Source organism: Rattus norvegicus, chromosome 10 (genome assembly GCF_036323735.1).
Source record: "Rattus norvegicus strain BN/NHsdMcwi chromosome 10, GRCr8, whole genome shotgun sequence".
Taxonomy (NCBI): domain Eukaryota; kingdom Metazoa; phylum Chordata; class Mammalia; order Rodentia; family Muridae; genus Rattus; species Rattus norvegicus.
In genome coordinates this window covers 101,490,252-101,518,186 of record NC_086028.1, presented here as the reverse complement: position 1 = coordinate 101,518,186, position 27,935 = coordinate 101,490,252, and the positions used below count along the sequence as shown (strand labels likewise).

Sequence of the window (27,935 nt, the reverse complement as noted above, 5' to 3'; positions counted from 1 at the left end):
GGCCTCTGACAGCCAGGGTGGCTTCTGCACCCTGTCTCCCTCCTCTCACCTTGCTGGGCTCTTCCTCTCCGCCTTCAGTGTCCCGGCTGAAGCTCACGTTGGAACCAGACGGGTGTTTGCTACGGCCATGTCCTTTGTGATGAGAGTAGGGCTCGGAGGGCTTGGGGCCATCGCCAGGCCAGTCGCCTCGCTCCTGCTCGTTGGAAAGGTGCAGGGTATTGTTCAGGGAGCCAGCAAGGAGGGCATCGCGTTCATGGGGCTGAGGAGAGCAGGAGCACAGGTCTAGGCCCAGAGTCCCATGGCTCCCTAGGACCAGGGAGGTGCGGGGGGCAGTTCTGGGCTTCTTGCGGTACTAGCCTTCCTACTTTATTTTTGCTTTTTGTCTTTTGTTTTGTGAGACAGGGTTTCCTTTGTGAACCACTGGCTGTCCCGGAACTCACTGTGTAGACCACACTGGCCTTGAACTGAGTGCTGGCGTTAAAGATGTGCCACACCTGGTCACTTGTCCTTCATCTTAAGAAGGCAGAAGAAGCTGCCAGGAGTCCTGAGCTCCCTTCACCCTAAACCTCCCTCCCAAGGCCACAGGCCTAGCTCTGAGGTTAAAGAGCCAAACTAAACCCGTGAGAGCTGGTCACACCTCCTCCTCCACCTCGGGATGGCAGAAGGAGCGGGTAGACAGGTCATCTGTGAGGTCCTCATGGCTGCTGTGAGGGGGCTCCACCTTCCCGCTGAAGAAGAGCACAGTCTCTGGGCTGGGATTTGGCCATGATAGGATCCCCTGTTTGTCTACACAGCACAGTACCTGTAGGGAGACGCAGGATCAGAACAAGACTCAGGATTGGTCTAACTGCCCAGTGGTCACACCATAGGGAGGAGCAATCCAGACCCAGCCAGAGGTCTGGTTAGCAGGGCGGCCTCCCAACAGAGCCCACTCACCGTGACAGAGCCCAAGCTATGCAGCAGACTGGCGCTGTGGCTCAGTGTTGGCGACGTGCCCTGGATCACCCTTAGAAAGTGACCCCAAATGCAGCGCAGCATTTCCTGTGGAGACAAGACGGTCTGTGAGGCTATGGGGGATCAGCCTTATTTCCCTGGAGATAGCCCATAGGGCCCAGATCAAGAAAAGTCCAGGGGGATGCTGGGTCCTAGGACAAGATGTTAATAAAGGACCAGGCCTAGGTCACGGCCAACATGGATAGGTTGGGTAGAGAATCAAAGCCACAAGCAGAATCACAGAATCCGAGGGGGACACAGTACTTCATGCCTGCAGGGGCCTGGAGGAAAACCTCGATCTCTCTCAGCAGTTTACCTGAGAAGAGACGGCTTCAGTATAGCTGCTGAGTGTGTCCTCTGAGAACTTGGCCAGCTGCAGAGACAGGATGAGCATCAGTGGGGAAAACCTGCCTTCACAAAGACCTCGGTATCTATCATTGGGTACTAGCGTGGCTCCTGACCCATGAATCCCAACTCTCCATGGATGGAGCCCACACCTAGGCCTGGCCTGGAACCCAGCTGGTAACAGAAAGTACCTGAACCCATACAGAGCTTCCCAGAACCTCGGCATGCTAGAAACAAGGTGGAACTGGACCCGTGCCCCACTTCCTGGCACAGCCAGCTAGCTGGCTTTGTTCCTGACATCGTCCTCTACTGCTCGGGAACAACCTACCAGGGAGCTGGGGGAAGCCTTGCTCATTTGGGCCAGGACTCGAGCTTCTCCACAGGCAGTGGCCAGGACCCAGAGGACTGGGAAGAGCAGAGGGAGGATGGGCAACATGCCATTCACCTGAGAAGGAGTAAACATACCCGAGGATCCTAAGGAGCTGCCGCCACAAATTGCAGAAGAAGGGGAAGGATGGCCTGCTACACAGCCTTCCCCCACCCACACCCCACCCCCGGGTGAAAGGAACAGCGATTCAGCTAGTTGGGGGGGAACAAGACAGAACAGCACACGGCATAACAGCACAGCAGGGAGGAGATCCACCCTTGCCTGGAGCTGGAGAAGGGTGTACTGCCAGGAAGTGACCCCCGGTGCCTTGAACATGAAGCGCAGGGCATTGGTGATGAGAAAGCCAGCCTGTGGGGACAGGATGGGCACAGTCTGGTTCACACACCCTTCTGCATGAACTCTCTCCTGGGATGCCTGCCCTCTCCCCTGCCCTGCAGCCCCTCACCCACCAGGACCACCGGCACGGCATAGTGAAGCATCACCGACTGTACTGTGAACCTTTCATTGTCCAGAGCAGTGACTGGGCGGGACAGGGCTGTGTCCAGGCACCATCTGCAAAAGAGGCAACCCTCAGGCTTTCCTCCGGAGGATGCCTGACAGCCATAGCTCGGAAGGGTTCTGGGCCTCCCTCCTGGACTGGCCTCACCAAATTCCTCCAGGTCCTTCCATTCCCTAGTCAGCCTTGGCCCCGGCCTGGGCCACACAGTGCCCTGAGAGAGGGGATAGGACCACTCCATAGGCATTCCTTCAACCTACAGATGCTCACGAGAGGCAGGGCCAGGAACAGGTGGGGCTCCATCCTTGTTGTGGAAGCACCAGAGAAGACAGCGGGATGAGGAGAGTGACAAGAGCTACCTGATACTGTCAATCACAGGCGTCTCCAGGACCCGGAAGAGCCGGTACTGCTGGGGGTTCTGTGGTCCTTTCTTTACTTCTCCCCGGGGCGAGGGTGGTGGAGAGAAGGGGGGGAACAGGTCTCCCGGCTCCAAGACAATGTGCTCGTCATCCTGCCAGCATTGACATGGAGTGGAAGGGTCTGTCAGCCTGCATTCAGGTGGGCTTGGGGGTGGGGGAGAGGGTGGGGGAGGGGAGGGTCTGAGGCATGGGGGAGGGTGGAGCTGGTTTGTTTCGGGTTTCTGGAGACAGTCTCACTGTGTGGCTCACACTACCCGGGGACTCTCAATCCTGCCTCAGCCTCCACAGGGTTAGAATTACAAGCCTGTACCACCATGGTTGGCAAGACCACTCTTTGTGGACAGTAGAAATGGCTCTAAATAGAAATGGCTCCCAAGGTCAGCTAACCAGTGATGAGCCTGTTGGGGTGGGCCCTATGGGACTTGGGTTTCTAGGCCTTAAGAATCCAGGAAAAGACAGCAGCAGCAGGAGGAGGGTCCAGCCCTGCTCAACTGGCCTTGTGAATCTCCAAGCTGGATAGGAAAATTCAAGATCTAGCCTAAGGACTCCTTTTTTTTTTTTTTTCGGGACTGGGGATCGAACCCAGGACCTTGCGCTTCCTCAGCAAGCGCTCTACCACTGAGCCAAATCCCCAACCCCTAGCCTAAGGACTCCTAATTTTAGGAACACCCTCCCACCAGTGGCTTCCACTACCTTGATGCCCCTCAGGGAGGCAAAGGACTCCTGGCCAGGCCTCAGGGCTATGATGTCTCCTTCTACCAACAGGCTAACGGGCAGGTTCACCAGGTGCCCATCTCTGTAAGCCCAGTGCAGGGACCAGGATGGTGCAAAGGGCATATGGAGGTCTGGGTACATGGAGTTCGGCCACTTGATCTCTTTTCCATCCCTGAGAGCATCTAATGAAACAGAAACAACACCCCAGTCTGTACAACCTATTCTATGATGCAAATGCACCCCATATAATGCCTTCCCTGAGAATCCTTCCCTAGTGCCAAGTACAGCAAGAATTATTCCAGCACTGTGGGGAGGGAGGAAGGAGAGATGGCTGCCAGGATGGGACAGCATGGGGACAGGCATGGAGGGACAGCATGGGGACAGGCATGGAGGGACAGCATGGGGACAGGCATGGAGGGACAGCATGGGGACAGGCATGGAAGGACAGCATGGGGACAGGCCAGAAGGACAGCATGGAACTGAATGTTCACCTGGAATGTTCTGGAGAAGCAGGAGGGAGCCACAGGGAGCTCCTGTCACCCTAAATCTGCCTGGCTGGGTCTAGACTGTTTGTCTGTTACCTGTGTAGCCACTGGGCGATCGGGCCAATGGTGAGCCTTTTTCCAACCCTGCCTCTCTCCCTACCGGTGCTCCGCTGTATAGACAAGGTGAGGATCCTAGCATAGTCAAGAAAACTAGTCTGGGCACTGTTACTGAGCAAGAGACCGAGCACACAGGGAACAGGGCCCATCTCTCTGGGTTACCTTGTACTTCCAGTGCCAGGAACATGGTTACATACAACTAATTCATCATTTCCGAACACGTAAGTAAACAAATTATGCTGAGCACGTATCTGCTGTCCATGCATTTCAGAGAACAACCCACAGAGAGGAAAAGCCAGTCTCTCCAAACTATAGCCAGATTCAGTACATGATGGCTGGACAGATGTGGGCAGTACCCCTCTCTTTTAGAACACTCCTTTGCTTGAGTAGTGACTGTTCATCTTGGGCCCCCAGCTCTCTGCTCAATGCTGTTTCCAATGGGCATCGTAGCTTCTTACTCTTCTGGCCCAGTACCAGAGGACAAGACAGATGGGGGAAAAAAACCAAACCTCTCAACTGCCCTCTCACCAAGGACAGGGTACTCTACCAGTCTCCCAGTGCCACCATTGCTTTCTACCATTGACTGGTAGACAGCTATCCTATGGCCCTCAGACCTCCCCATCCTGCTCAGGAGGCAGGACCATCCTCTAACTCCCAGAGGTGACAGCCTGAAGGAGCTCTGACACGTCACAGGGCATCCTTCCTCCAGACTGATCTGACCCTCAGCCTCACCTTGGATTTGGTCAATGATGCCCCGAAGCCTGCGCTCCACCTCCTGGCGCTTCAGCCGGTCTTGTCTCCCGATAAGGATGAGGTTGAGAAGCAGCAACAGGAACAGAGCAGAGGCATTGACCAGTTCCACTCCACGGCTGGTGTTGAGGGGCACAGAGAACACCACGCGTTTCCATGGAGAAGGCCTCCCAGACAGCCCCATATCCCAAGATGCCCCATTCCCCAAGCCTCTCGGCGGGTCTCTGGCCCCAGTCAAGGTCAGTACAGCCCCTCGGATGTCCTGGGATGGGGACAGAGCTTACAGGACCCTGCTTACCTCCCAGCTGGCTGGCCCCCACTGCAACACAAGAGCAGCAGCACAGCCAGCAGCATGAGGGAGGCCCCAGGCCAGTGGAAACAGGAGCGGCGGTTACTGAGGTGCAGGAAGCTGCTTCTCCATGCCTCCTAGAACGGCATGACAGACGAGCCGGCAGTGAGGATCCCGGCCAGCTCCAATCTACCTCTTATGCCTTGGGCCTCCCCAGATCTTATGGCCACCTCCAGCAGAGTGGGACATCACTCCCAGCAAACTGGAACCTCAGATTGTGTGAAGTCTCAGGGGACAAAGCACATCAAAGCTGTGAGACAGGGCTCCCTGCCTCTCTGCCTGCCTAGACAGGCTCTGGCCACTCCCCCCCCTCCCACCGCCCACCCCCACCCCTCACCCCCATCCCTCAGAGAAGCTTCACCTTCCATGTAAGCCGTTTCTTCCGTTCTTTGAGGTGTTTCTCCAATACAGCCTCCAGCTGCTCCTTCAGGACACTGAGGGCCTTCCCGGTAGTTAGGCCCAGGGCCGAGGGGGGCTCTCCCTGCAGGGAATCAGAAACAGTCAGCAGTCTCCAGAGCCTTGCCCAGACCTACTTTTTGACCTCAGGCTCTTCCTTCCCCTCCAGACCCCCTACACTTCCTAAAGCCATATTAAGAATAAAAGCAGGGGGCTGGGGATTTAGCTCAGTGGTAGAGCGCTTACCTAGCAAGCGCAAGCGCAAGGCCCTGGGTTCGGTCCCCAGCTCCGAAAAAAAGAACAAAAAAAAAAGAATAAAAGCAGGATTGGAGAGATGGCTCAGTGGTTAAGGGCACTGACTGCTCTTCCAGAGGTCCTGAGTTCAATTCCCAGTCACCCACATGGAGGCTCACAACCATCTGTAATGGGATCTGATGCCCTCTTCTGGTGTGTCTGAAGACAGCTACACTGTACTCATATCGATAAAAATAAATAGATTTAAAAAAAAAAAGCAAAAACAAAAAGTACTTTTAAGTTAGGTTTTAAACCCTGGGACAAACGGCTGAGGAGCCATTTAACACATCAAAGCAGACCTGGCCAGGTTCTCCCAGCATCCTCCTGGCTTGCACCCCATGCCCACCCGAGCTCTCCATTTTGGTTATTTACCCCTTTTATACCTTTGCCCTCCTGGCTGTTGCACCTGGTTCTCCTGCCTCCCCTTTCCCTTTCCCTTTCCCTCCCCCCTTTCCTCACGGGACTCTGGTCACATCCACTCTGGACTCTCCCACATGTCCCTGCCTCTGGCTATGTGCTCTCTTTTATCTATAATAACCTCTTTCCTCCACCACCCCTCTCATTCTGCCCTTGACCCACTGAGCTGGACGGTCTTCCTGCCTCATCAGCCTCTTCTTGCTCCCACCCCCATTTTACTTCATGGGTCTTTTAGATTCCAAAGGCCAAATGATATCTATTTCTTTGTTGTTGGTGGTGGTTTTGTTTTGTTTTGTTTGAGGCAGGTCTCTCCATGTATTCCTGGCAGTCCCGGAACTCAGTATGTAGATGAGGCTGGCATCAAGCTCACAGAGCGTCCTAAGTGCTAGGATTTCACAGGTGTGCATCACATCCCTGTGATGTCTACTTCTCTCAGAGAACTCATTCAGAGACATTAGTTAACTGTTTCTGGGGAGGACATTTAAGAACTTAGAGCTGGTGAAATGGCTCTGCCAGGAAAGGCCAAGGTTGCTAAGCATGATGACCTGAGTCCAAAGGATCTACATGGTACAAGGAAAGAGCCAAGTTGTCCAAGACCTACACACATACATGCACACACACACACACACACACACACACACACATCACACACACATACACACCGCACACACACGCATGCACACATACACACACAAAAATATAATATTTAAAAATTAAGGAAAAAAATAGAAAACCCTACCACCTTTACGTTCTAACACCACTATTTTGCACAAGAGAATTCTGTAACACTAAAGATTAGGCAGGACACAACCTCAGGAAAAAGCTAACTGGCTGTTCTTAGGGAAAGGCCACACCGACCCCAGCACACTCTCCTGTCCCCACAGCTGCCCTGAGCATGGGACTAGTCGTGGTAAGTTGAGGGACCTCACAGCCAGTGTTTGTTGAGAACCACCCATGCTGTTTCCTCTTTTGTTTTGTTTTGTTTGTTTTTAGAGACAGAGTCTCACTGTGTCGCCCTGTGTAGTCACAGAACTCTCCATGTAGACAAAGCTAACCTGGAACTCAGAGATCTGCCTGCTTCTGCCTCCCGGGTGCTTGGATTAAGGGTGAGCAGCCAGCTCTGCTTCCTTGCCCTTCTCCCCACAGGCTGTTCTCACCTACGGCTGGCTATTTCCAGGGCCTATTTCCAGGGCGGTCCCTGTCAGTTGTGGAGTCACCTACCATCTGTATGCTTGCAAAGTCTGCATTGCACTCCCAGCCAGTCCCCTGTTCCACATACAAGTCAGTCTCCTGACCTGCTTCATAGGAAACAGAAAACATCCCAAAACTCCAAACTAACCCCAGTCCTCCCTGCCAGAGTCATCTCTCCACTGCACCTCCCCAGTCCCCTCTCCAACATTCTGGGCTCCCACCTTCCCCTGCCTACACACACCCCTCTCCCTCCCACCTCGCCTCTAACGTTCTCCAAACTCACTGCCACACCCCGGCCAGCAAGAGCCTAAACAGCCAACTCCCTGCAGGTCTCCATTAGTATTATGTTTGGTGGACTGTGTCAAAGGACAGCTTCCAGGGCTCAGTTCTCTCCTCTGTCAGATGGGTCCCAGGGACCTAGCTTGGGTCATCAGACTTGATTTCAGGCACCCTGATCCCGAGTTAGCTCTCCAGGTTCCTCTCCTTGACCATTAAAACCCACTCAAACCCTTGTGCCTGCTCTGGGAGGCCATAGGCTCTGTGGCTTCCCAGCATCTCCCTGCTGTCCCTTCCGCAGTCCGTGGTCCCGTAGCTCACAGCAAAGTCCTCTGTGTACTTCCTAACCAAGGATGCTCTTGCCACAGACAACTCTTTTTTCAAGATGGCTCATGTATTCCCCACCCCCCCCATCCCCGCCCCCGTGTGGGGGGATGATTCCTTAAAGCCCAGGGCTTCACTTTAGGTCTGTACTCTGACAGCACTGGTACAACCTGGTTCTCAGCCTGCATGTCTGCCTCCCCTGCTCACTGTACCTTGGATTCCTTGAAAATAGGTACTGGATTCTCCCGTCTCCACAGGCCCTCCCCACTGAACCACAGCAGAGGGTACTGCACTCACACATGTTGGACGGATATGAGAATGGATGACCACACAAGTGATTTCATCAACCCCAGTGACACCTCAATTGGGGATGTCAACACAAAGCCTGTATCTGTGGCTCTCAGAGACTTGCCTGTCCAGCACCCTGACCCCATTGCATCAAAACTTCTGGGATGAGGCTGATGGGGGCGTGGAGAGCTACAGCTGCAAATGTTAGGGAATGGATGGGCCAGAGAGGCAGAAGTCCTGAAGGGTAACAGGTCCTTCTCAGAGGCCACCCGAAGAGCTCTCATCAGGAAAAGTCCAAGCAAAACCAATGGATCGTTAGACAGCCTCAAGGCTGTCCTGAGGAATCCAGATGAGGGCCGTGGGGACACACTGACCTTGCTGCCTGGACTCCTTGTCTTATGTCTCCACGCTAATGCCCCCTTGTCTGCCCTCTGCAGGGACCTGCTTCAGCTTTGCCTACTGTCATTCTGCACTTCTCTTTCTGGCCTAGTTCCAAAGGCATCCCCTGGCTTTCTCCTTGGTCACTTGGCTTTGGCCCTGGGAGGATACACCCCTGCATGACTATGAAGCTGCCAGGCTTGAAGGGCAGGGACCCAATGCCACATACCTTGAATTGCACACAAATAGGATCCCTGGTATTGCCTGTCAGTACCTCAACTTTCCAGAATGTGCTCACCGCAAGATTCTTAGCTTCTTTACCTAAATCCAGTAAGACCCCTGGCCTCTGGAGACCAGAGTCCAAAACAAGCAAGTGTACAGTGCGGCTAGGGTCTATTATACAACCTTCCAGAGGGCCAGAGGCCTGAGTGGGGCTCTAGAGAAGACAGACAAAGAGCCAGAGCTGGGGCAGGCTGGGCTGTTCCTCCCTGTCAAAGGAGGGAGGAGGATCGGCAGCCAGGATAAGAAGCCTGGGCTCCCAGCACCTTCCCTCACTCACTCCTGCTCTCTTGGACTCAGTCTTCCCCAGCTTCCTCTCCACAGCCTGATCCAAGAGTTCCTGGCATGGGTAGGATTCAGAGGCCACACCTCTGAAAGTCCTGAAGTATAAAATGGGGGAGGACCACAGGAAGAGACAAGGGCTGCATGTGCAAGAAACTGGGGACAAAGGAGGAAAAAGGGTGCAGGCAGACTGCAGAGGGCCATGGGGATATTTAGCAAGCTGCTGGACCTTGGGCTAGGACCTCACTCTCAGGAGAGAGCAGTTCCCAGTCAGACTGAGAGAAACCTCTGAGGAGAAGCCAGAGAACCAGGGAGGCATAACCTCTAGCTGGGCCTGTAGCCACTCGTTAGCTCCCTGACATTGTCACTGCCTCCTTTCCATTCTGGAAAGTTGAGGTACTGACAGGCAATACCAGGGATCCTATTTGTGTGCAATTCAAGGCATGTGCCACCCCATGCACAGGACTGTGTGGCCAATCATTGCTTGATTTCCCTGGCTCAGGTGCTCTGCTCCTCTCCAGGTAAGTGAGGCATGGTCAGAGGGTAACAGATGCCCCCTGGACAAGACACCTCCAGAGCTGTCTGCACACTTCTGCCCCTACATGTTGTGTCTGGCCGGGGGCACCAACTCCAGACAGGGGATTAAAGACAGTGCAGCACAGGGAAAATAAGCTATTCTGTAATTACACGCTGCCCAAAGGAAGTGCCCGCCCACACAGGCTGGCCCTGTGGTGAGGACGGCCTTCTGAGCCAGTCTGCTCCCCAGACTTCAACGATGTCAACGGCTAAGCCCATTGGGCTCACCTCTGGGTGGCAGATGGGACAGAGTAAAGGGTCACATCTCTGTTTCCCTCATTGTGTCTTAGCTTTTCCCCAGTGGCAGAAGATCCAGAGCTAAGGAGCTTGGTGGGAACCATACTTTCTGAAGGAGATGCAGGACAGGTGGGAAGGGAACAGGCAGGCAGAGCCACCTTCTCAGTAGAATGAGGCAGGGTCCTCCATGTCCCTGGGCACCTTGGAGAGACTGCAGGAAGCTCCTATTATCCAAACAACAAGTCACCTGAGTCAACTGTGTACAGTCAGTTTCTCTTTACCTATGGAGGTCGGAGAGGGTGGGGAACATTTTGATGTGTTTTAATTACGCTCCAAGGCTAACAAGAGATCTCTCCTGCCTCTCTGATGCTAAAAGCTCTCAGCTTTCCCTGCTGCGGAACCTCTAGACACATTCTTGGGGCCAGGAGTGAGGCTTCCAGCCCAGAGGGACCAGGACAGGAGGACAGTGAAGTCTTTCAGGCAGAACCAGCCCTTCCCACTATTGTTGGAGCTCACATTCGGCCAGAGCAAAGGCAAACAGAGAAAGACAGGGATTGGTTTGGTTTGGTTTGGTTTGGTTCAATTTTTGAGACAGGGTCTCACTCTGTAGCTCAGGCTGGCCTGGAACTCACTGTGTAGATCTAGTCGACCTCAGAGTCAGAAACCTGCTTGCCTCTGCCTCCGAAGCACTGAGATTTATCCACCATGCCAGGCAAAGAGGAAGTCTTTGCTCAGGGGAAGCTGGCTGCCATCACAAGCGGGGCTGCTTCTCTGTTTCAGGGTTAAAGAAGAGTACTAGTGGGACTTAGCGTTCATGTGGGCGACAGCAACAACAACAATGACAACAGCAAGGCAACTGACAAGTCGCCAACAGTAACCTAGTGCTGAGCAGGACCCAGCTGCTGCCAAGGTGGATGGAGCTGTCTAATAAACCCTCCAATAGCTGGACACTGGCCCTTTTCTCACCCACCTCACCAAGAAGCCCCACACCTCGCCTGTGTCCCTGCAGAGCACACCTGAGGTTCTCTCCACACAGCAACTGTTCTTCCTACGCTACCTGTCTCGGAAGCAACAAAATCATGGCCTTACATCCAGGAAGGCAGGTTACAAATTTAGACCTTTACTGGTAACCTTGACAACGGATGACCACCAGGTACAGTCAGCTGGTCCCTGTCACCAGGCCACCCCATCACAGCTGCCTTAATCGGTACAGGCAGAGGGGAGTCAAGTCGAGCTCAGCACAACCCCGAGCCCCTGAAGTAGAGTCAGCCACTACCCAACCCTAAGAATCTGGCTGGGCACATCTGGACTCATCTGTAGCCTGGTACTCTTTCTTACATGGACCTCACCCACCTTCAGCAGCCACTGAAACCCAGAAAAAAACCACCCTGAGTCTGACCCCTGACTCTGTTACCTGAGCGATCCAGCAGAAAAACAGTCCCCTCAGTATGGTGAAGTGATGGTATTTTTGATATATATATATATATATATATATATATATATATATATATATATATATGTATATGGAGAGAGAGAGAGAGAGAGAGAGAGAGAGAGAGAGAGAGAGAGAGCGCAAGTGCCTTGGGTCCTAGCATCCTTTTCTCCTCTGGGAAATTCAATCCCCAAAGCTGCTCTGGGTAACTTGGAAACCTGGCTGGCCATTCCAAGACATGCTAGCTTTTTTGGCACTCAGTCCCAACCTCCTTCCAGAGACCTGGCTGTGTCGGGCTCAGTCTGGCTGCCTCCTGTTCCACTGCATCTTCAGGACTCCGTTGGCAGCCACAACCAAAGACTCCTCCATAAGCAGGGAAGAAGGCATGGTTAGAACTGAGTCAAGCTGTGATACTCACCGCGCCGTGCTTGCCCTGGTGTGGTATCCATAGCTCTGCCTGCTTGAAGAGCATGGGGCAGAGCCTGAGGAATAAGCAGCCAGGGGTAGTGACTCCCAACACCACCCGCAAGGACAGGGGAAGCAAGCGGCAGAAGAGAATGAGAGAGGGAGAAGAGGGAGACTGTGAAAGGCAGAGGGGCTGGGGCCGGAAGGTGTGTGAGTGCAGTGCAAGGGGCCGGGGCTGGAAGGTGTGCGAGCTGCTGCTGCTGCAGAGAACTGGGCGCAGCAGAGCGGAGCTTCAATCTGCTGATTAATTCAGCCTCTTTCCAGTCACGCTGCAGATTCAGGGAGGGAGGAGGAGGAAGCAGCAGGCAGCAACAGCAGCCCTGAGAGGGAGGGAGGGAGGGAGGGAAGAGAGAGGAAGGAGGAGGCTGAAGAAAAGAGGTCGAGAGGCAAAAGTTGGCTCACAATTTACCAGATGCCTGAGAGATGTCCCTTTGGAGGGGGCCAACGCAGGGAGAGCATGGAGGCAAGATGCAGCTAGAGGACAGCCAGATGGATGGAGGGGCACTGGGCAGATGAAAGAAGCTGTCAGGGGCCTGGGACCCTCCGGGGGCAAATGCTGGTATCCAGGTACCCTGAGGGACACAAACACTGGCTCTCTTCCCAGACTACCTGTCCACCGGGCCCCAGGTCACTGGGCGAGGTTGGGAGCCCTGCTGTGGCTGAGCGCATCACCCACCAGAGTTCCCTGCCAACCCAGCCAACAGAAGCTTTCCACAGTGATGAGAGCTGCTGGAAGGAGGGAGAGGACCGGTACCTTATTAATAGCAGCACATCCTGCAGGGGTGGGGGAGGGGAACAGCAGGGATTCCAGCCGGGACTTCTAGGAGGCTCAGGAGTCTGGCCGAGGAAGAGCCAGTACGGAGACGGTAAGGCCAGCTCAGAGGGTTTCTCAGGATTTCAACACCTTCCTTCCAGGGGTCACAGGGATCCCACAGGCTGCTGATCCACTAAGGCAACCCTGCATTTAGGCACACCAGGGACCTGGGGATGCCTGAATCTCTTTTTGGTTTGATTTGTTTGTTTGTTTTTGTTTGTTTGTTTGTTTGTTTGTTTGTTTGAGACAGGGTCTCTCTATATAACTCTGGCTGTCTTGAAAAAACTTATGGAGACCAGGTTGGCCTCAAACTCTGAGTGCTGAGGTTAAGGGCGTGAGCCACCAAGCCCAGAGGCAGGCAAAAGCAGGGCCTAGTGACTAGGGCTCTAAAACCATGGCTCTGGGCCCCTAGTTTGGCATGAAAGAAAGAACGTGCACAGGCACTGGGTAAAGAGAGAGGTAAGGCACTGGGAGGGGGCTGGACCTTCCTCTCCCAATGGGCAGGCCATCTCTAGTACGGCAATATAACAGCCCAGGAGTGAGGACAACCTAATGGGTCCCTCTGCTAGAGAGCAGGCTGAAGACTGAGCGTGTTTCTCCAGGGCCCTCTGTCTCCTAGACTACACCCTCTCCAGCTGCTGGAAGGGAAAAGAGAGCCTCCCAGCACAGGCCAGCCTCTCCCCTCCCCCTAGCTGGCCTGTGTACCTCCCTGTGGGGCCCCTGCCAAACAGTTGAATGGGGACAGAAAGGAGGGGCCGGGCAGTCCAGAGGTTAAGGGCAGGAAGTCTTTGTTGGGAGCAGGAAAGAGGGATAGGCGGGGTCGGCTTCTGTGCCAGTCTCTGTGAGGACTATCAGCCGTAGCCGCTGAGAAAGACTCCAGTCCCTAGGCTCCGACCGACCTGGAAGTCATGGCCAGGGTGGAAACCACTCAGGCAAATCACTCCCAGCTCCCAGGCACACCTTAGAGGGCACCAACACAGTACACCTGCTCACCACCCACTTTCCATGCCACCTGCTTCCACGACAGGAACGTGGCCCTGTCATCTCAGAGCAGGGGCCCAATCTGTCAGCTGCAGCGGCTCCCCCACCAGGCACTTCCAGTCAGGCTGGAGACTGGGGCGTCTGAAAGGGGATGGGGAGCCAAAATCATCCCGCAGCAGAGACGTTGACTACAGACCACCTGAGCAACAAGTGTCACCACACAAACTCCTCCTACCCTTTTTCTCTAAGAAACTTTCTGAGAGCCCTGGGCTACAGGTCTATCTTTCAAGCCCACTGTATTATTGAAGAGATTCTTGCTGGGTTGGCAAGATTGCTCAGTGGGTAGAGCACTCACCACTCAAGTCTGGTGACCCAAGTTTGATTCCCAGAACCCAAGCAAAGAAGAAAGGAGATAACCAACTCCATAAAGTTGTCCTCGGACCTCTCCCTGCATGCTGGGCATGTGTGCCCCTCCACACACCATTACATACACATTCATAGTAAGTAAGCAAACAAACAGACAGACAGACAAATAAATAAATAAAAGAAGTTTTTTAAAAAATGTCCTGTGCAGGTTGAAACCCCAGTGGGCTCTACTACTAAACTGACTATCCTTCCTACCCTCAACTAGACTGCAATCCCCCACAAGCTGAGAGCCATCTTCCTGGCCTCTAAGGCCAATGCTCCATAAATATGGCTGGTGCTGGTCTGTGGCTTTCTAGTCCAGGACTCACTCCCAGGACTCACTCGTGTGCTCGTGAACTCCCTGGGGGATGACCCGGTGAGCAGGTATTAGTAGGATATGCGGAAAGCAGGCAAGCAAGAGACACAAGGACTTCCTAACGGGATGGGGCGGGGCAGTCCTAGCCGTAGGAGAGAAATACTCTAAACCTACTTCCATCGTTAGACCACACCTGAGGCTAGGCCCAGACCTCAACTGTCTGGCCTCTTCAAGCCTGGCTGATTTAAGGGGTGGAGAGCTGACCCACAAAGTTGTCAAAGGCAGCCTTGGGCTCACTTTGTACTCCAGACAGGCCCTGAATTTGAAATTCTCCTGCCTCAGCCTTGGCCTCCAGAGTAAGTGGAATTACAGACCTGTACCACTAGGCCCAGCGCAGTCCCGTTGATGAACACACAGCTGTGTTTGGAATCTGATGAGGCGCTTGTCCCTAACCACAGACAGGGTGCCCAACCGTCTTCAACATGGCCAGGCAGGTTGGGGCACAGCCCTAGCATAGCACAAACAAACCAAATTACACAGCTCTGGGCAAGACTGGCTTGGGATCAAACCCAATCAGAAAGCCTGCCGTCGTGCGGCTGTGTTAACTGGGCCACCTTTAAACCCTGTTCATCCCAGCCAGGCAATACCAACCTCCAAGGAGGGGTCCTCGCTGTATTCCCAACAAACTTCAGAGCTCCCTGCCTCACATTCACTGTAAAACACTGAGCTGAAGGTCTCCCAGGAAACCCAGGTGAGGAGAACCCAGTAGAGACACCCCCACAACAGCCACACAGCAACAGAGCGGGGCCCACCAGATGCTTCTCCTTCAGGTCCATGGGCCCAGGGTACTTCAGACATGCCCAGATGAGTGCGGTCACACCTGGAAGGAAGCTTCCTCCCCAACATGGACAAACCCCGGTGAGCGTGTCACAGTCACAGCATCTGGGGGGGAAAGTGGAAAGAAATCCCGTAAGTAAGGTCACAGGACTGTTGTGTTACATCTCAACTGAGCCACAGCCCACCAGCACCCTGCTGGCCTGGCCCTCCAGCAGCACAGGCCTCGGGAGTCAGCCCTTGTCTTTCAACCTCCATTTTCAGAGGCATTCTGTTTTCTGTTCCCTGTGTACTCTGAATCAGAGACACCCAGCACACAGGTAGAACATTTATTAGAGTATCAGCGTCATCTTAAAATTGGGGTTAAAGTCAGTAGTAACGTCATCTGGAGTCTAATACAAGTAATCGGGGACATTGGGGGCTGGGGGATGGAAAGACCTGACAGAAGCAGACACACACTCTCCATGTGCACATAGGTCTTCTGAGCCTCTTGTGTAGTGCTAGACAGAGACAACTTGGGCAGAAGCCTGCAAAGACCCAGCAAGCCGCCCTGACGACCGGTGTGATGAAGGTCAAGCAGGTATCTGGGAAATGCGGTCAGCCCAGGGGCCGGAATGCACATGGGACAGAACACACGCTTAGGGTGTGCTATGGCCTGGCTCTGATCCTCCGCAGCCGGCCCCACCTGAGCCCTGACCCACACTCTCCCATCCTGGCAGCCACCACACCTTGCACAATCTCAGATCAGGGCATGTTCTCAGTAAGAAGTGACACCGAGTAGTCTGGTTTGGAACCGGAAGCTTCCTCTCAGAGAAAGCGCTAACCTGCTGAGGAGGGCAGTTCTTTCTGGCCTGCAGCCAACCTTATTATGAGGAATCAGAGGCCCAGAAGAGCTGACCCATAAAAGAGCTGTCGAGAAACGACTGAATATCTATGTCCAGAGGGCCAGCCGGGAAGCTCAGGTCTGAAGCCACCGTCTTCACTCCCAAATCCTACCCCATTCTTCAAGGCAGGACCCAAGCTAATGTCACCTGCCATGCTACCAAGTCTCTCCCTACCCCTTCCTTTCAGCCTGGTCCTCCAATCTGAGCTGAGCCATCTACTCAGGTCAGAGATAGTGACGCTGGAAGTGGCCTTGCAAAGCGGTGACATTCAACTGAAATTGCATCCTTAGAGGACACACCACTCCTGCCCAAGGCCACCCTGACCAGGCAGCCTGAACCCTGGTCACAGCTATGGAAGAGGTCCCCATCCACTCCACCCCTGCAGGCTGAAGAAGGTATTAACCAGGCAGGGAGAGTCTCCAGGATCCAGAAGGGGATCATTCCTATGCCTTCTGCCAACACAACCAGCGGGAAATAACTGTGGCCAGCTGGAACCACGGCAGTGCAGAGGGCAGCCAGGAACATGACATTTTTCTAAGAGTCTCTGTGTTCCCATCATTCCATACATGGGATTCTGGAAGACAACTGTCTTTAGCATCTGACCTGAAATCAGGAGTGGAATCCTTAAAGGGCCAGCTCTGCCTAGAGCTCAGTGTGAAAAAGTCCAAGTGTCAAACTAGATGAGTACACGTGGGTTCAAAGCTCCCGAATGCTGGGTGATCTTGGTCACTTGTTTGTCCTCCTCAGCCTCTACTACTTGTCCTTAGGGGGGTGTGGCAATAGATATTTACAGCAGCGTCATGAGAATTATGTAAAAGTGGTACATGTGAGGGGCCTGGCACAGTATTTGGTACTTGATAAATAGTAGCTGCTACTCTCATTAGCAACAAGAAAGGACGATCAAGTCCACCTAGGTTAAGAGTAAGGGCTCACGCTGTCAAGCCTAAGTCCGAACCCTGGAACCCACATGACAGAAGGAGAGAACCTATTTCTTCTTCTTCTTTTTTTTAATATTTTTTATTAATTTTTTTTATCTATATGAGTACACTGTAGCTGTCCTCAGACACACCAGAGAAGGTATCGGATCCCATTACAGATGGTTGTGGGTCACCATGTGGTTGCTGGGATTTGAACTCAGGACCTCTGGAAGAGCAGTCAGTGCTCTTAACCGCCGAGCCGTCTCTCCAGCCCGAGAACCAGCTTCTATAAGTTGTCCTCTGACCTCCATGTGTGCATGGTGGCCATGAGTGAACACACACATGCATGCACACACATACACATACACACACATACACACACACACACACACACACACACACTTGATAAATGAGTCAATTTATTAAGTTATATAACAAGAAAGAATAAGAACTCAAAACTAAGGTGGAGTGAAAGGAAACAGAAGGTGTAAAGACTGAAATGAAATGTCTCCTTGCAAAAGATGTAGACCATTCCAGAAAACCACAACAGATCAAAATGGCAGGGAGCTAGTGGCCTGACACAGATACAGTCCATCTCCCACACCCAGGCCCAGGGATAGAGCAGAACATGGGGTGGAGGGTTGTAAGAGCCAAGGAAACAGGAAGTACACTGTGAGATTTTATCTCTTGGGAATGTCAGGAAAGCTGCACCCATGATGCCTCACCAACATAACTGCCTAGACCAGACTTGATCATGGAAACTAAGGATCTCTGAGAGGGAGAGGAACAGTCTTCCCGAGGAAGAATCCCTGAACTGGTGGACAGCCCTAAGCTTACTTACACGCAAGTAACATCACCACATGAACTGAGCAGGTTGTATGTGTTTGGGAATATATATTCCTAAGTGTATATTTATGGACATATATGTAACAATTAAAAGGGGGGTGGGGCTGGAGAGAAGGCTCAGTGGTTAAGAGCACTGACTGCTCTTCCAGAGGTCCTGAGTTCAATTCCCCAGCAACCACATGGTGACTCACAACCATCTGTAATGGGACCTGATGTCCTCTGAAGACAGCTACAGTGTACTCATATATACTAAATAAATGAATAAATAATTATTTTAAAAAAGGGGGGGCTTGCTAGGTATGGTGGAGCACGCCTTTCATCCCAGCACTAGGAATGTTGATGCAGGAGGGTCTCTGGGAGTTTGAGGACAGTCTGGTCCACATAGTAAGTTCTAGTCCTGCCAGGGCTACATACATCCTGTCTCAAACAAAACAAAACAAAGCCAACAAACCAATAAGAGAGGGAGTGAATTTGAGAGGGATGAGAGGAAGGGTGCCTGGGAAGGGTTGGAGGGAGGAATGGGAAAGGGAAAAATGATGTAATTAGATTTTAATTTAGAAATTATTTTTTAAAAGATAGACTGTTTCTGTTTAAATATGCTTGGCCCAGGGGAACTGGCACTGTTACGAGGTGTGACCCTATTGGAATAGGTGAGGCTTTATTGGAAGAAGGTTGGCACTGTGGAGGTGGGTGGGTGTTGAGGTCTTATGCTCAAGCGCTGCCCAGGGCAGAAGCAAGACCCTCCTCCTGGTTGTCTGCAAAATACAGCTCTCTCCTGGCTGACGGTGGATCAAGATGTAGAACTCTTGGCTCCTCCAGCACCATGTCTGCCTGTAGGCTGCCATGCTTCCCGCCATGACGAAAATGGACTGAGCCTCTGACCCTGTAAGCCAGCCCCAATTACATGGTGTGCTTTATAAGAGCTGCGTGGGTCACAGTTTAAACTCAGACACTGTTTACAGACTGAATAAGTCTCCAGAAAATGGCAAGGGATCTTCAAGTACAAGGCTGTAGGTTAAAATATAAATGATATTTCTGGTGCCAGCCAGATGGCTCAGTGGGTGGAGGGCCCTTGCTACCTGACAAGCTTAGCTCAGTGTCTGGTGCCCACATGTATAAAGGGGAAATGGACTGCAAGCTGCTGTCCTCTGATTTCCATACATGATATAGCACATACGATCACAAATTCACACGCAAAATAAATCAGTTACCCTCATTTTTACTCAAAACAGCCCCAAATCAGAGGATCAGTTCAACTGTCCATTCGCAGGAAGATGGATGAACAAATTCAGTCTCCTGCTGGAGGAGAACTATCCCATGGTAAGGCAGGGGGCAAAACTGAGTGGTAACACTCAGCAGTTTAACTGAGTCTCAAATCAGATTGTGTGGTGCAAGGCGGACATGAAGAGTACCTTGTATATGAGTCCATCCATGAAACCAGGGGCCACAAAGAACCTCCTCTTTCCTCAGCGAGTATTTTGGGACTTTAGCAACAGAAAGCAACCAACATCATACTAAGGTCCGTAGGCTTCACAGAGGAGGGTAAGGGGTGATGGCTTCTGTGGTATAAGACAGCTCTTCCTCAGGAAAAAGAGATCTGCTTGGATTGGTTCAGTTTCTCGAGAACTTGGGACTATAAGCACATGGAACCATACACGCAGTGTGGGCACCGCAGTGTCACGCAGAGAGCATCGAACTCTTAGCCCTCCATTCTCAGCCTCCCGAATGGCTAGGACTAAAAGCATGAGTCGCAGGGAAACTTACAGCTTGGGGGCCGCTGTAAAAACAGATCACTAGGGGCTGGGGATTTAGCTCAGTGGTAGAGCGCTTACCTAGGAAGCGCAAGGCCCTGGGTTCGGTCCCCAGCTCCGGAAAAAAAAAAAAAAGGAAAAAAAAAAAAAAAAAAAAAAACCAGATCACTAAGGGCTGGTGAGATGGCTCAGCTGATGATGACCCCTGCTGGCTAAGGACCTGAGGACCTCTGGCCCCACAGGTCCTCCTCTGACTTCCACACCCACCATGACACTCATGAGCCTGCACCCACACACAGAAAGTCAACAGATAAAAGTGTAATTTAAAAGGCCAGGAAAGTCCCTTGGAAGGACTGAGTCTGATCCTGGCAGAGGCCTTGAGGAATCACTGACAGTTACTAAGGTGACTCCAAGACTTTACAGAGTTGAAAGAAGAAAGATGAGAGGGAGAAAGGGAAGACACGACATGCAGGAGAGTTAGAAGAAAGTTGTAGTGGGTTGGGGATTTGGCTCAGTGGTAGAGCACTTACCTAGGAAGCGCAAGGTCCTGGGTTCGGTCCCCAGCCCCCCCCCCCCCCCCGAAAAAAAAAAAAAGAAAGTTGTAACATTTTGATGTAATAAAATTGTAACATATAAAATTGTTGGTCTGCCACAACAAGCAGCAAAAAAAAAAAAAACAAAAACAAAACAAACAGAAAGCTGCAAAAAACAGCCACAGGAAGAAAGATGGCTCCCAGCTCAGAACCAAGGTCACAAAACCAAGTTGGGTCCAAGGCTCCGGATGAGGTGTTGTCAGTCCATCTACACAATCCTTTTTTTTCCCACTAAAACTATACCATTTCTCAGATAGCTAAGCATTTAGCAAATGCAGCACAAGACCATGAGGAGGTGGGGTTGGGGATTTAGCTCAGTGGTAGAGCGCTTGCCTAGGAAGCGCAAGGCCCTGGGTTCGATCCCCAGCTCCGAAAAAAAGAACCAAAAAAAAAAAAAAAAAAAAAATTGCAGGCGAACCCAGCCTTTCCTATCTGCAGGCCGTTGACTGCCATGGACAACACGCCATCTGACTCCAATGGTTTCTGGCAGAAAGGCCTCTACAGAAGAGGGGAGAGGGGCTGGAGAGATGGCTCAGTGGTTAAGAGCACTGACTGCTCTTCCAGAGGTCCTGAGTTCAATTCCCAGCAACCACATGGTGGCTCACAACCATCTGTAATGGGATCCGATGTCCTCTTCCGGTGTGCATGAAGACAGTGACAGCAGTGTACTCACATAAAATAAATAAAAAATCTTAAAAAAAAAAAAAAAAGAAGAAGAAGAAGAGGGGAGAGGACAACGATTCACAGACACTGACTGAGCAGCTCCCATAGCAATTCTTCCCCAGGCTACGAATGTGGAGCCCTGAGCTGAAGTCAGAATTTCCAGTACACCAGTCTCCTGCTTCTCACTTTGGCAGCTGCGTGGAGGCCCAATTCCTCTGAACACAATCTTGGGTTTCTTGGGACACAGCTTTTTGGCCTCAGGAGATGTGTTGGGAATATAACATTCTTGTTTTGAATATGAATGTCTCCAAAGTCTAAAATAAACCTCAACTTCCTTGCCATCCGTACTTAAGTCATGATAACGACGACACCAGTCCCGAAGAGGGTTCCAGGACACTTTTAATCGGAGGCAGGGCGGCCGGAGGACAGGTGCCTAATATGGTTCTTGTAGGATGTTTGATTCCCTCATACCTCACCTGAGAACGGGCTGGGGGTTTGTGGTCTATGGTTGAAGAAACATTGGATTCCGTAGGATATTCCGTGGTTATCTCCTCAGTATATGGGACCAGCGTTAAAACCAGACTTTCTTCATCCAAGCCTCGCTCAGATTGGTTCTGGTTGTAAGTCTCCTGGCTGAAGTATGACATTTTCAGGCAGGCTTGGGAGAAGACAAAGGCCCACAATTCTAACAGAATCTCCATTAGCTAGGCTTGCACAGCGGCCTTGCTCAGTGCACCAATCAACATCTGATGGGTCTATATGTAATTAAATATTGGTACCCAGGGGTTGGGGATTTAGCTCAGTGGTAGAGCGCTTGCCTAGCAAGCGCAAGGCCCTGGGTTCAGTCCCCAGCTCCAAAAAAAAGAAAAAAAATATTGGTACCCAAAGGGAACTAGTGTGTGTTAATGCTATACCAAATCAAGGTTTTCAACAGCAAGCTATCAAGTTTTATCCTTTGAGTTCTAGTCAATATTTTTATCAGTGGCTCGAGTGAGAAAACAGATGGTATAGTGATCAAACTCTTAGAGAGCATACGTAACCCTGGGAAAAACATCAAAGTCTGCAACCAAGGAAGGCTCAACAGGTTGCAGAGATGAACCAAATCCAACAGGGTCAGCTTAACTGGGAAGAGTATTAAGCCCTCAGCATAGGCTTGAAAACCACTGTACAGAACTACCACAAATGACTTAGTCAATGCTATTCCAATACGTGAGCATAGCTACTCGAAGTTCATTATCAGTCAGTCCATATAATGGACAGTCTTCTTCCCAGCAAGGAGGACATCTGACCTCTGCTATAGCACGGCATGCCTGGAATACTTTGTTCAGTTGCACAACACATACCTGTTGGCTTTTTGTTTTTGAGACAGCCCTGGTTGTCCTGGAGCTCGCTCACCATGTAGACCTAGCTGGTCTTAAATTTACAGAGATTCACCTGCCGCTCCACCCAAGTGCCGGGATTAAAGGCATGTGCTGTCATTCCTGGCTATGATGAACATGCATGGAGGTCAGAGGACAACTTGCAGGAGTTGATTCTATCTTTCTGTCACATGGGGCAGGGATTGAAATCTAGTGGCTGGGCTTGAGAGCTGATGAACTGTCTCACCAGCCCCCGAAATACAGAACAGAGAAGAAAACAGAGAAGGCAGATGCAGAGGTTTGCCTCTATATTCCCAGCATTAAGGAGCCCGAGACAAGAGGATCACCATGCGTTCAAATACAACTTGGTCTGCATTACAAGGTTAAGGCCAGCCTGGGCTGCAGACGGATACCTTGGCCAACAAGGAAATTAAAAAAGAGAAGAAGAAAAAGAGGAAGAGGAGGAGGAGGAGGATAAAAGGAAGAGGAGGAAGAGCAGGATGATACAACAGGCTTCCAGAGAGCAGCAACAAGATGTAGAAACATGAGAAAGAGAAAGACAGGCCATCTGTCAAGTGATAATGAGGCTCAAAAGAGCAGAAAAGGAAGAGAAGTCAGAGAAGGAGAAGGGAGGAAGAGATGTGGGAGGGGGAGAGCAAAGGAGAGGGAGGAAAAAGCACACAAAAGTTACAGGCGTCCTCCTTACGTCAAGGACTGTTACACTACAGTACTCAAAGCAGTGCGGTATTGGCATGGTTTTTCAGAGTCCAAAAATAGATCCAGACGTTTTTGGACAATTGATTTTAAGAAAAGTACAAAGAGAACTCAGTAGAGAAGGTGAAGTCTTTACCAAAGGCAACTGAATATTCCAATGCAGAAAATAAAGAGATGGCCAGCAATCACACATGAGACCTCATGACCTCCAAAAGCCTTTGCTCAGCAAAGACGACAGTTAATGGAGTGAAGGGACAGCCTGTGGAACGGAAGAGGGATCTTAGCTAGCTAGACATCTGACAGAATATTAATATATAGAATATACAAAGAACTCTAAAAGCTAGCCTGCAGTAAACCAAACGACTGAGTCAATGAAAGGCTTACAAAACAGACAGCTAGTTCTCAAAAGATGAAACGCAGCTAGCCAATAAACATACAGCAAACTGCCCAACTTCTCCAACCGTCAGAGCAACGCAAACCAAAACTACATTGAGACTCCACCTCCCCTGAATCAGAGCGGCAGTTGTTCAGAAAATAAGTGACAGGGAATGCTGGCCAAGACATGGACAAGAGAGCCAACATCCACTGCTGGGGGAATGAAAACCACTCAGTCACTAAGGAAGTCCAGTATGGAAGCCTCTCAAAAGATTCAAAACAGCCAGGCCAGCTGTGGCCTCAGTGCCTTTTATCCAAGCCCTAAAGAGGTAGAAGCAGGCAAGTCTCTGAGTCTGAGGCCAACGGGGTCTACAGATTAAGTGTCAGGACAGCCCAGGGCTATATACAGAGACCCTATATTGAAAAAACAAAAACAAAAAACAAACAGAAACCTCAAAACAGAACTAGCACATGAACCAGCTATATGGTATTTTATCCCAAAAGACTCCCAAGTCAACATCGAAGACACTTGCATGTCCATGTTGACCAGTGCTGTTCAAAACAGCTGAGTTAAGGGACCAGCCTTGGTGGCCAACAGCAGGAGAAGGGAAAAGGAAATTGTGCTACATGGACACCAGGGGGATATTTTTTTTCAGCCATGAGGAAATGGACATAACTAGAGAGAATCAATACTGTGTTGTTATCTCATTCTTGGCTCCTGAATTTTACAGATGCAAAAATCACACACACACACACACACACACACACACACACACACACACACACACACACACACAATGAAAAGAGAAGCAAACGTATCTAGGGTAGTGATTCTCAACCTATATGTCTCAATCCCCACCCATATCAGATATTTACATTACAATTATGAAGTAGCAACAAAATGATTTTATGGTCGGGGGTCACCACAACATGAGGAACTGTATTAAAGGGGCCGCAGCATGAGCAGAGTTGAGAACCACTGCTCTAGAGAACAAAGGAGAGAGATGAGAGAGAGGGGGATGGGGCAGGGCAGGGTGGGGGTTGCTCAATCTATGACAGACATTTATGTGAACTCATCCTCATGTGACACAGGATCAGGTACAATTAATTTTTTTTTTCTTTTTTTCGGAGCTGGGGACCAAACCCAGGGCCTTGCGTTTGCTAGGCAAGCGCTCTACCGCTGAGCTAAATCCCCAACCCCCGGTACAATTAATTTATACAGTGAAAAATATATAGAGAGGGTTGGGGATTTGGCTCAGTGGTAGAGTGCTTGCCTAGCAAGCACAAGGCCCTGGGTTCAGTCCCCAGCTCTGAAAAAAAGAAAAAGAAAAAAGAAAAAAAAAAGAAAGAAAAGAAAAATATACATAGACTATATAGACATATTTTGGTTTTTCAAGTAGGGTCTCTCTGGGTAGTCTGGCTGTTCTGTAACTTGCTTTCTAGAGCAGGTTAGCCTCGAACTCACAGAGATCTGCCTGCCTCTGCCTCCCAAGTACTGGGATTAAAGGCAAGCACCACCACCACCCAGTTTGCAGTGAAAATTCTAATAAGAAAAATGTTGAACTGTGGGGACGGGGCAGAGCCTTTAAAATGAGCTAAGGGACGGAGCTGTCACAAGGGGCAATCACGTGATCTCTCTTAGGTGAGTTTTCTAGAGCATTTGGAAACAACAGAGACAGAAAGTGTAATGCAAGTTGCCAGGGATGGGAATATTGGCAAATAGAGAGTTAGGGGCTGGAGAGATGGCTCAATGGTTATGAGCACTGACTGCTCTTCCAGAGGTGCTGAATTCAATTCCCAGCAACCACATGGTGGCTCACGACCATCTGTAATGGGATCTGATGTCCCCTTCTGGTGAGTCTGAAGACAGCGACAACGTACTCATATATATTAAATAAATAAATAAATCTTAAAAAAAAAATAGAGGGGGTTGGGGATTTAGCTCAGTGGTAGAGCGCTTGCCTAGCAAACGCAAGGTCCTGGGTTCGGTCCCCAGCTCCGGAAAAAAGAAAAAGAAAAAAAAAAATAGAGAGTTAGAATTTAATGGTAGTCTCAGGTAAAGAAAATGATGACATTTTAGAAATTGGTGGTAGTGGTGGTGGTCGTCGTACAATATTCCAAATGTGCTAAATGCTACAGACCCTGTATCTCATGAAATATGAAATGTACAGTTTAGCACCACTAAAAAAACAAACAAATGAAACAAAACCAAACAAAACAAAACAAAACAAAAACAAACAAACAAACAAAAAAACCCCAGCAAACTCTGGCTCTGCCTAACATTACCAAGGCGGCACTGTCTTTTGAGTTTGTAGCACCTCAGAGCAGGTTTATGCTCTGGAGTTCACCTGGGTCTCTCTCCAATAGCATCTTTCCTTGTCTCCTGGTAGTTTGTGAGAGCCTCCTGAGGAAGGCCGTTTATCACCAGAGCCTTCTCCAAGTGGATCCCGGAATTATAAAAACCGAGATCACACGATTACGTTAAAACTCCGTCAGGAGGTTGGGTTGAAATCTGGCCCTCAGTCTCCTTCCCACACCATGTGACCAGCACTGTTTACTACCATTCCGGCAACCGCAGGCCAATCTGGTTATTATACAAACCCCTGATCACCAAACCACGCCGGCTGAGTCTTCATGAGGGAAAACATTCCCCCTTCAGCAGTGGCCTAACCCCTACTTCACCTAGGCCTGCGGGCAAACTAGACTTTCAAACCGTTTTTAAAGAAACCTATCTTTTTAGCCCTGGAAGACACTGCAGTGAACAGAACAACAACAACAAAAACACCAACGCAGGGTTACCTTACTGGAAGGTACAGTGGAGACCGGGAGGGAGCCTTCTCACTCAGAAATCAGGGGTGTCCTTAAAGGCCCTGAAGGCCTTTCCAGCTCACACCTGACTGGCCAGGATGGGTTAAATAATACCTTGGGTGTAGGCAGTAAGCATTTGACTGTTATATAGAAATTGGTTCTGGAGTCCAATTTAGGGGAAAGGGGCAGGGAGGAGCCCAAGGACTGTGACCTTTATTGGCAACTTGTTCTTCAGGAGGTAAGCTCTTCCCTGGGAGCTGGCACTCCCTCACCACTTAAAATAGAAATGTCAAGTTGTTTTCTGATTTCTTTCCTGCCTGGTCAGCCTCTTGTCTGTCTTCTAATCATCTATGAGGCCTTGCACCAACTGGAATGAGAAGAGGTGGACATTCAAGGGCGGTTGCCTTTCTAACTATCTGGGGGGGACTGGTTATCAAAGGGGTGGCTTGTTAATGCTGTCTTAGTCAGAATCTGGGTTTCCCCGATTGTAATTCTGCCAAGAGAGAACCCAATAGAAGTGACAGCTAATAAAGCCGGTGAAGTTAGGCTGCAGAGTGTCCGTGAAATCTGTCCGAACTACGCTCCAGGATGAGCCTACACTGTACAGTGGTCCGATTCTGGAAGCAACTGTCAAAACTTTTCTATTCCCTCCATCACTCTTATCTGACATTTTAGGTACTGAACCCTACCTAGACTTTTGACTTTAGGGTTTCGAGGTAGGAAAAGTACGAGGGCATAACACGGAAATTGCTTTACAGAACTGCACATGCTGTGGTGCTCTGCTAGCTTCCGAAGTATCTTTATGTGACTCTAAAAGCGGGGAGGCACACCCCAACTAGCAACATCTCAGCCTTGCAATGAACCAGAAGTCCCTCACAGTGCCTAGCGGGCGGGCGGGCGGGCGGGCGCAGAGATTCTGTCAGCTCCGGGCGGCGAGCACAGCGCGCGCAGTGGGAGAAAACCGTCTTTATTTGGGCCGGGGACATCCAGAGGCCTACAAATAAACACTCGTGGCATCAGGATTGGCAGCCCTCTGGCCCGGGGCCCAGCCACGGAGAACCTGGGCCAAGGATTCTTTGTTGGACACAACCTTTATTTCTGACGAGGGACCCCGGCAAGGGGCAAGCCAGGACTGAGAGGGAAAATAAGAAAACAAAACAAAACAAAACAAAACAAAACAAAAAAAAAACAAAAACAAAAACAAAAAAAAAAACCCTTGAGGACGTGAGGGAAGGAGCCGGCCAGGAGTTGGAGGCAGGCGCCGGCTGGCCCCTCCACTCCACCACAGAGAGACACCCCCTTTCGGTGCCACTTGCTAGGTGCACACCCCAGACGCTCCTTGCCTTCGGTAAGAACTCAGAGGGCGCAGTAGGCCGAGCCCCACGCCCCCTTGTTCCCCACTTCGGGCCGCGGGCCTTCTCGTACTTACCCGGGCCCCCTCGGACGGTCTTCCTCGCCCGCGTCCTCTCCCCTCCCTGCCCCCTCCTCACTTCACATCCCCGCCTCCAGGGGCTGCAGCCATGTCCGTTGTGGGCAACTCTGAGGCGCCTTCCCCCAGTAACAGACGCGCAGGCCAATCAGTCAAAGATATCGACGCTGATTGGTTGAAATATGAGGAAGGCGAAGTTTCTGATTTTTCATTGGCTGTTTAGTGCGCTCAGCTGTAACCGCCGCCGCCCCTCCGGGACCTGGCGGAATTGCGTGATTATTGCTCTAAAGTGTTACCGGGAAGCCTGGGTCCTACCTCGAGCACGATGCTCCCGCGTTTTCAGCCCTAGAGAACTT

General features: G+C 51.0%; 1 protein-coding gene and 1 pseudogene across 1 annotated transcript in view; both read right to left on the bottom strand.

The window, feature by feature from the left end:
• Window positions 1–27,691, bottom strand: part of Tmem94 (transmembrane protein 94) — a 35,488-nt gene extending 7,797 nt beyond the window's left edge. The window contains exons 1-14 of the mRNA NM_001427145.1: window positions 27,580–27,691; window positions 15,220–15,349; window positions 5,418–5,537; window positions 5,006–5,133; window positions 4,690–4,826; window positions 3,335–3,537; window positions 2,582–2,733; window positions 2,176–2,278; window positions 1,988–2,074; window positions 1,667–1,783; window positions 1,310–1,366; window positions 937–1,041; window positions 638–802; window positions 50–259 (exon numbers count right to left, since the gene is read on the bottom strand). Of these exons, the coding sequence (NP_001414074.1) occupies window positions 50–259; window positions 638–802; window positions 937–1,041; window positions 1,310–1,366; window positions 1,667–1,783; window positions 1,988–2,074; window positions 2,176–2,278; window positions 2,582–2,733; window positions 3,335–3,537; window positions 4,690–4,826; window positions 5,006–5,133; window positions 5,418–5,537; window positions 15,220–15,243 (1,608 nt within the window). The 5' untranslated portion in view covers window positions 15,244–15,349; window positions 27,580–27,691. The remainder of the gene's footprint in view (window positions 1–49; window positions 260–637; window positions 803–936; window positions 1,042–1,309; window positions 1,367–1,666; window positions 1,784–1,987; window positions 2,075–2,175; window positions 2,279–2,581; window positions 2,734–3,334; window positions 3,538–4,689; window positions 4,827–5,005; window positions 5,134–5,417; window positions 5,538–15,219; window positions 15,350–27,579) is intronic.
• On the bottom strand, window positions 20,541–24,504 carry Dppa2l-ps3 (developmental pluripotency-associated 2 like, pseudogene 3; annotated as a pseudogene).
• Window positions 27,692–27,935: the final 244 nt, after the last annotated feature.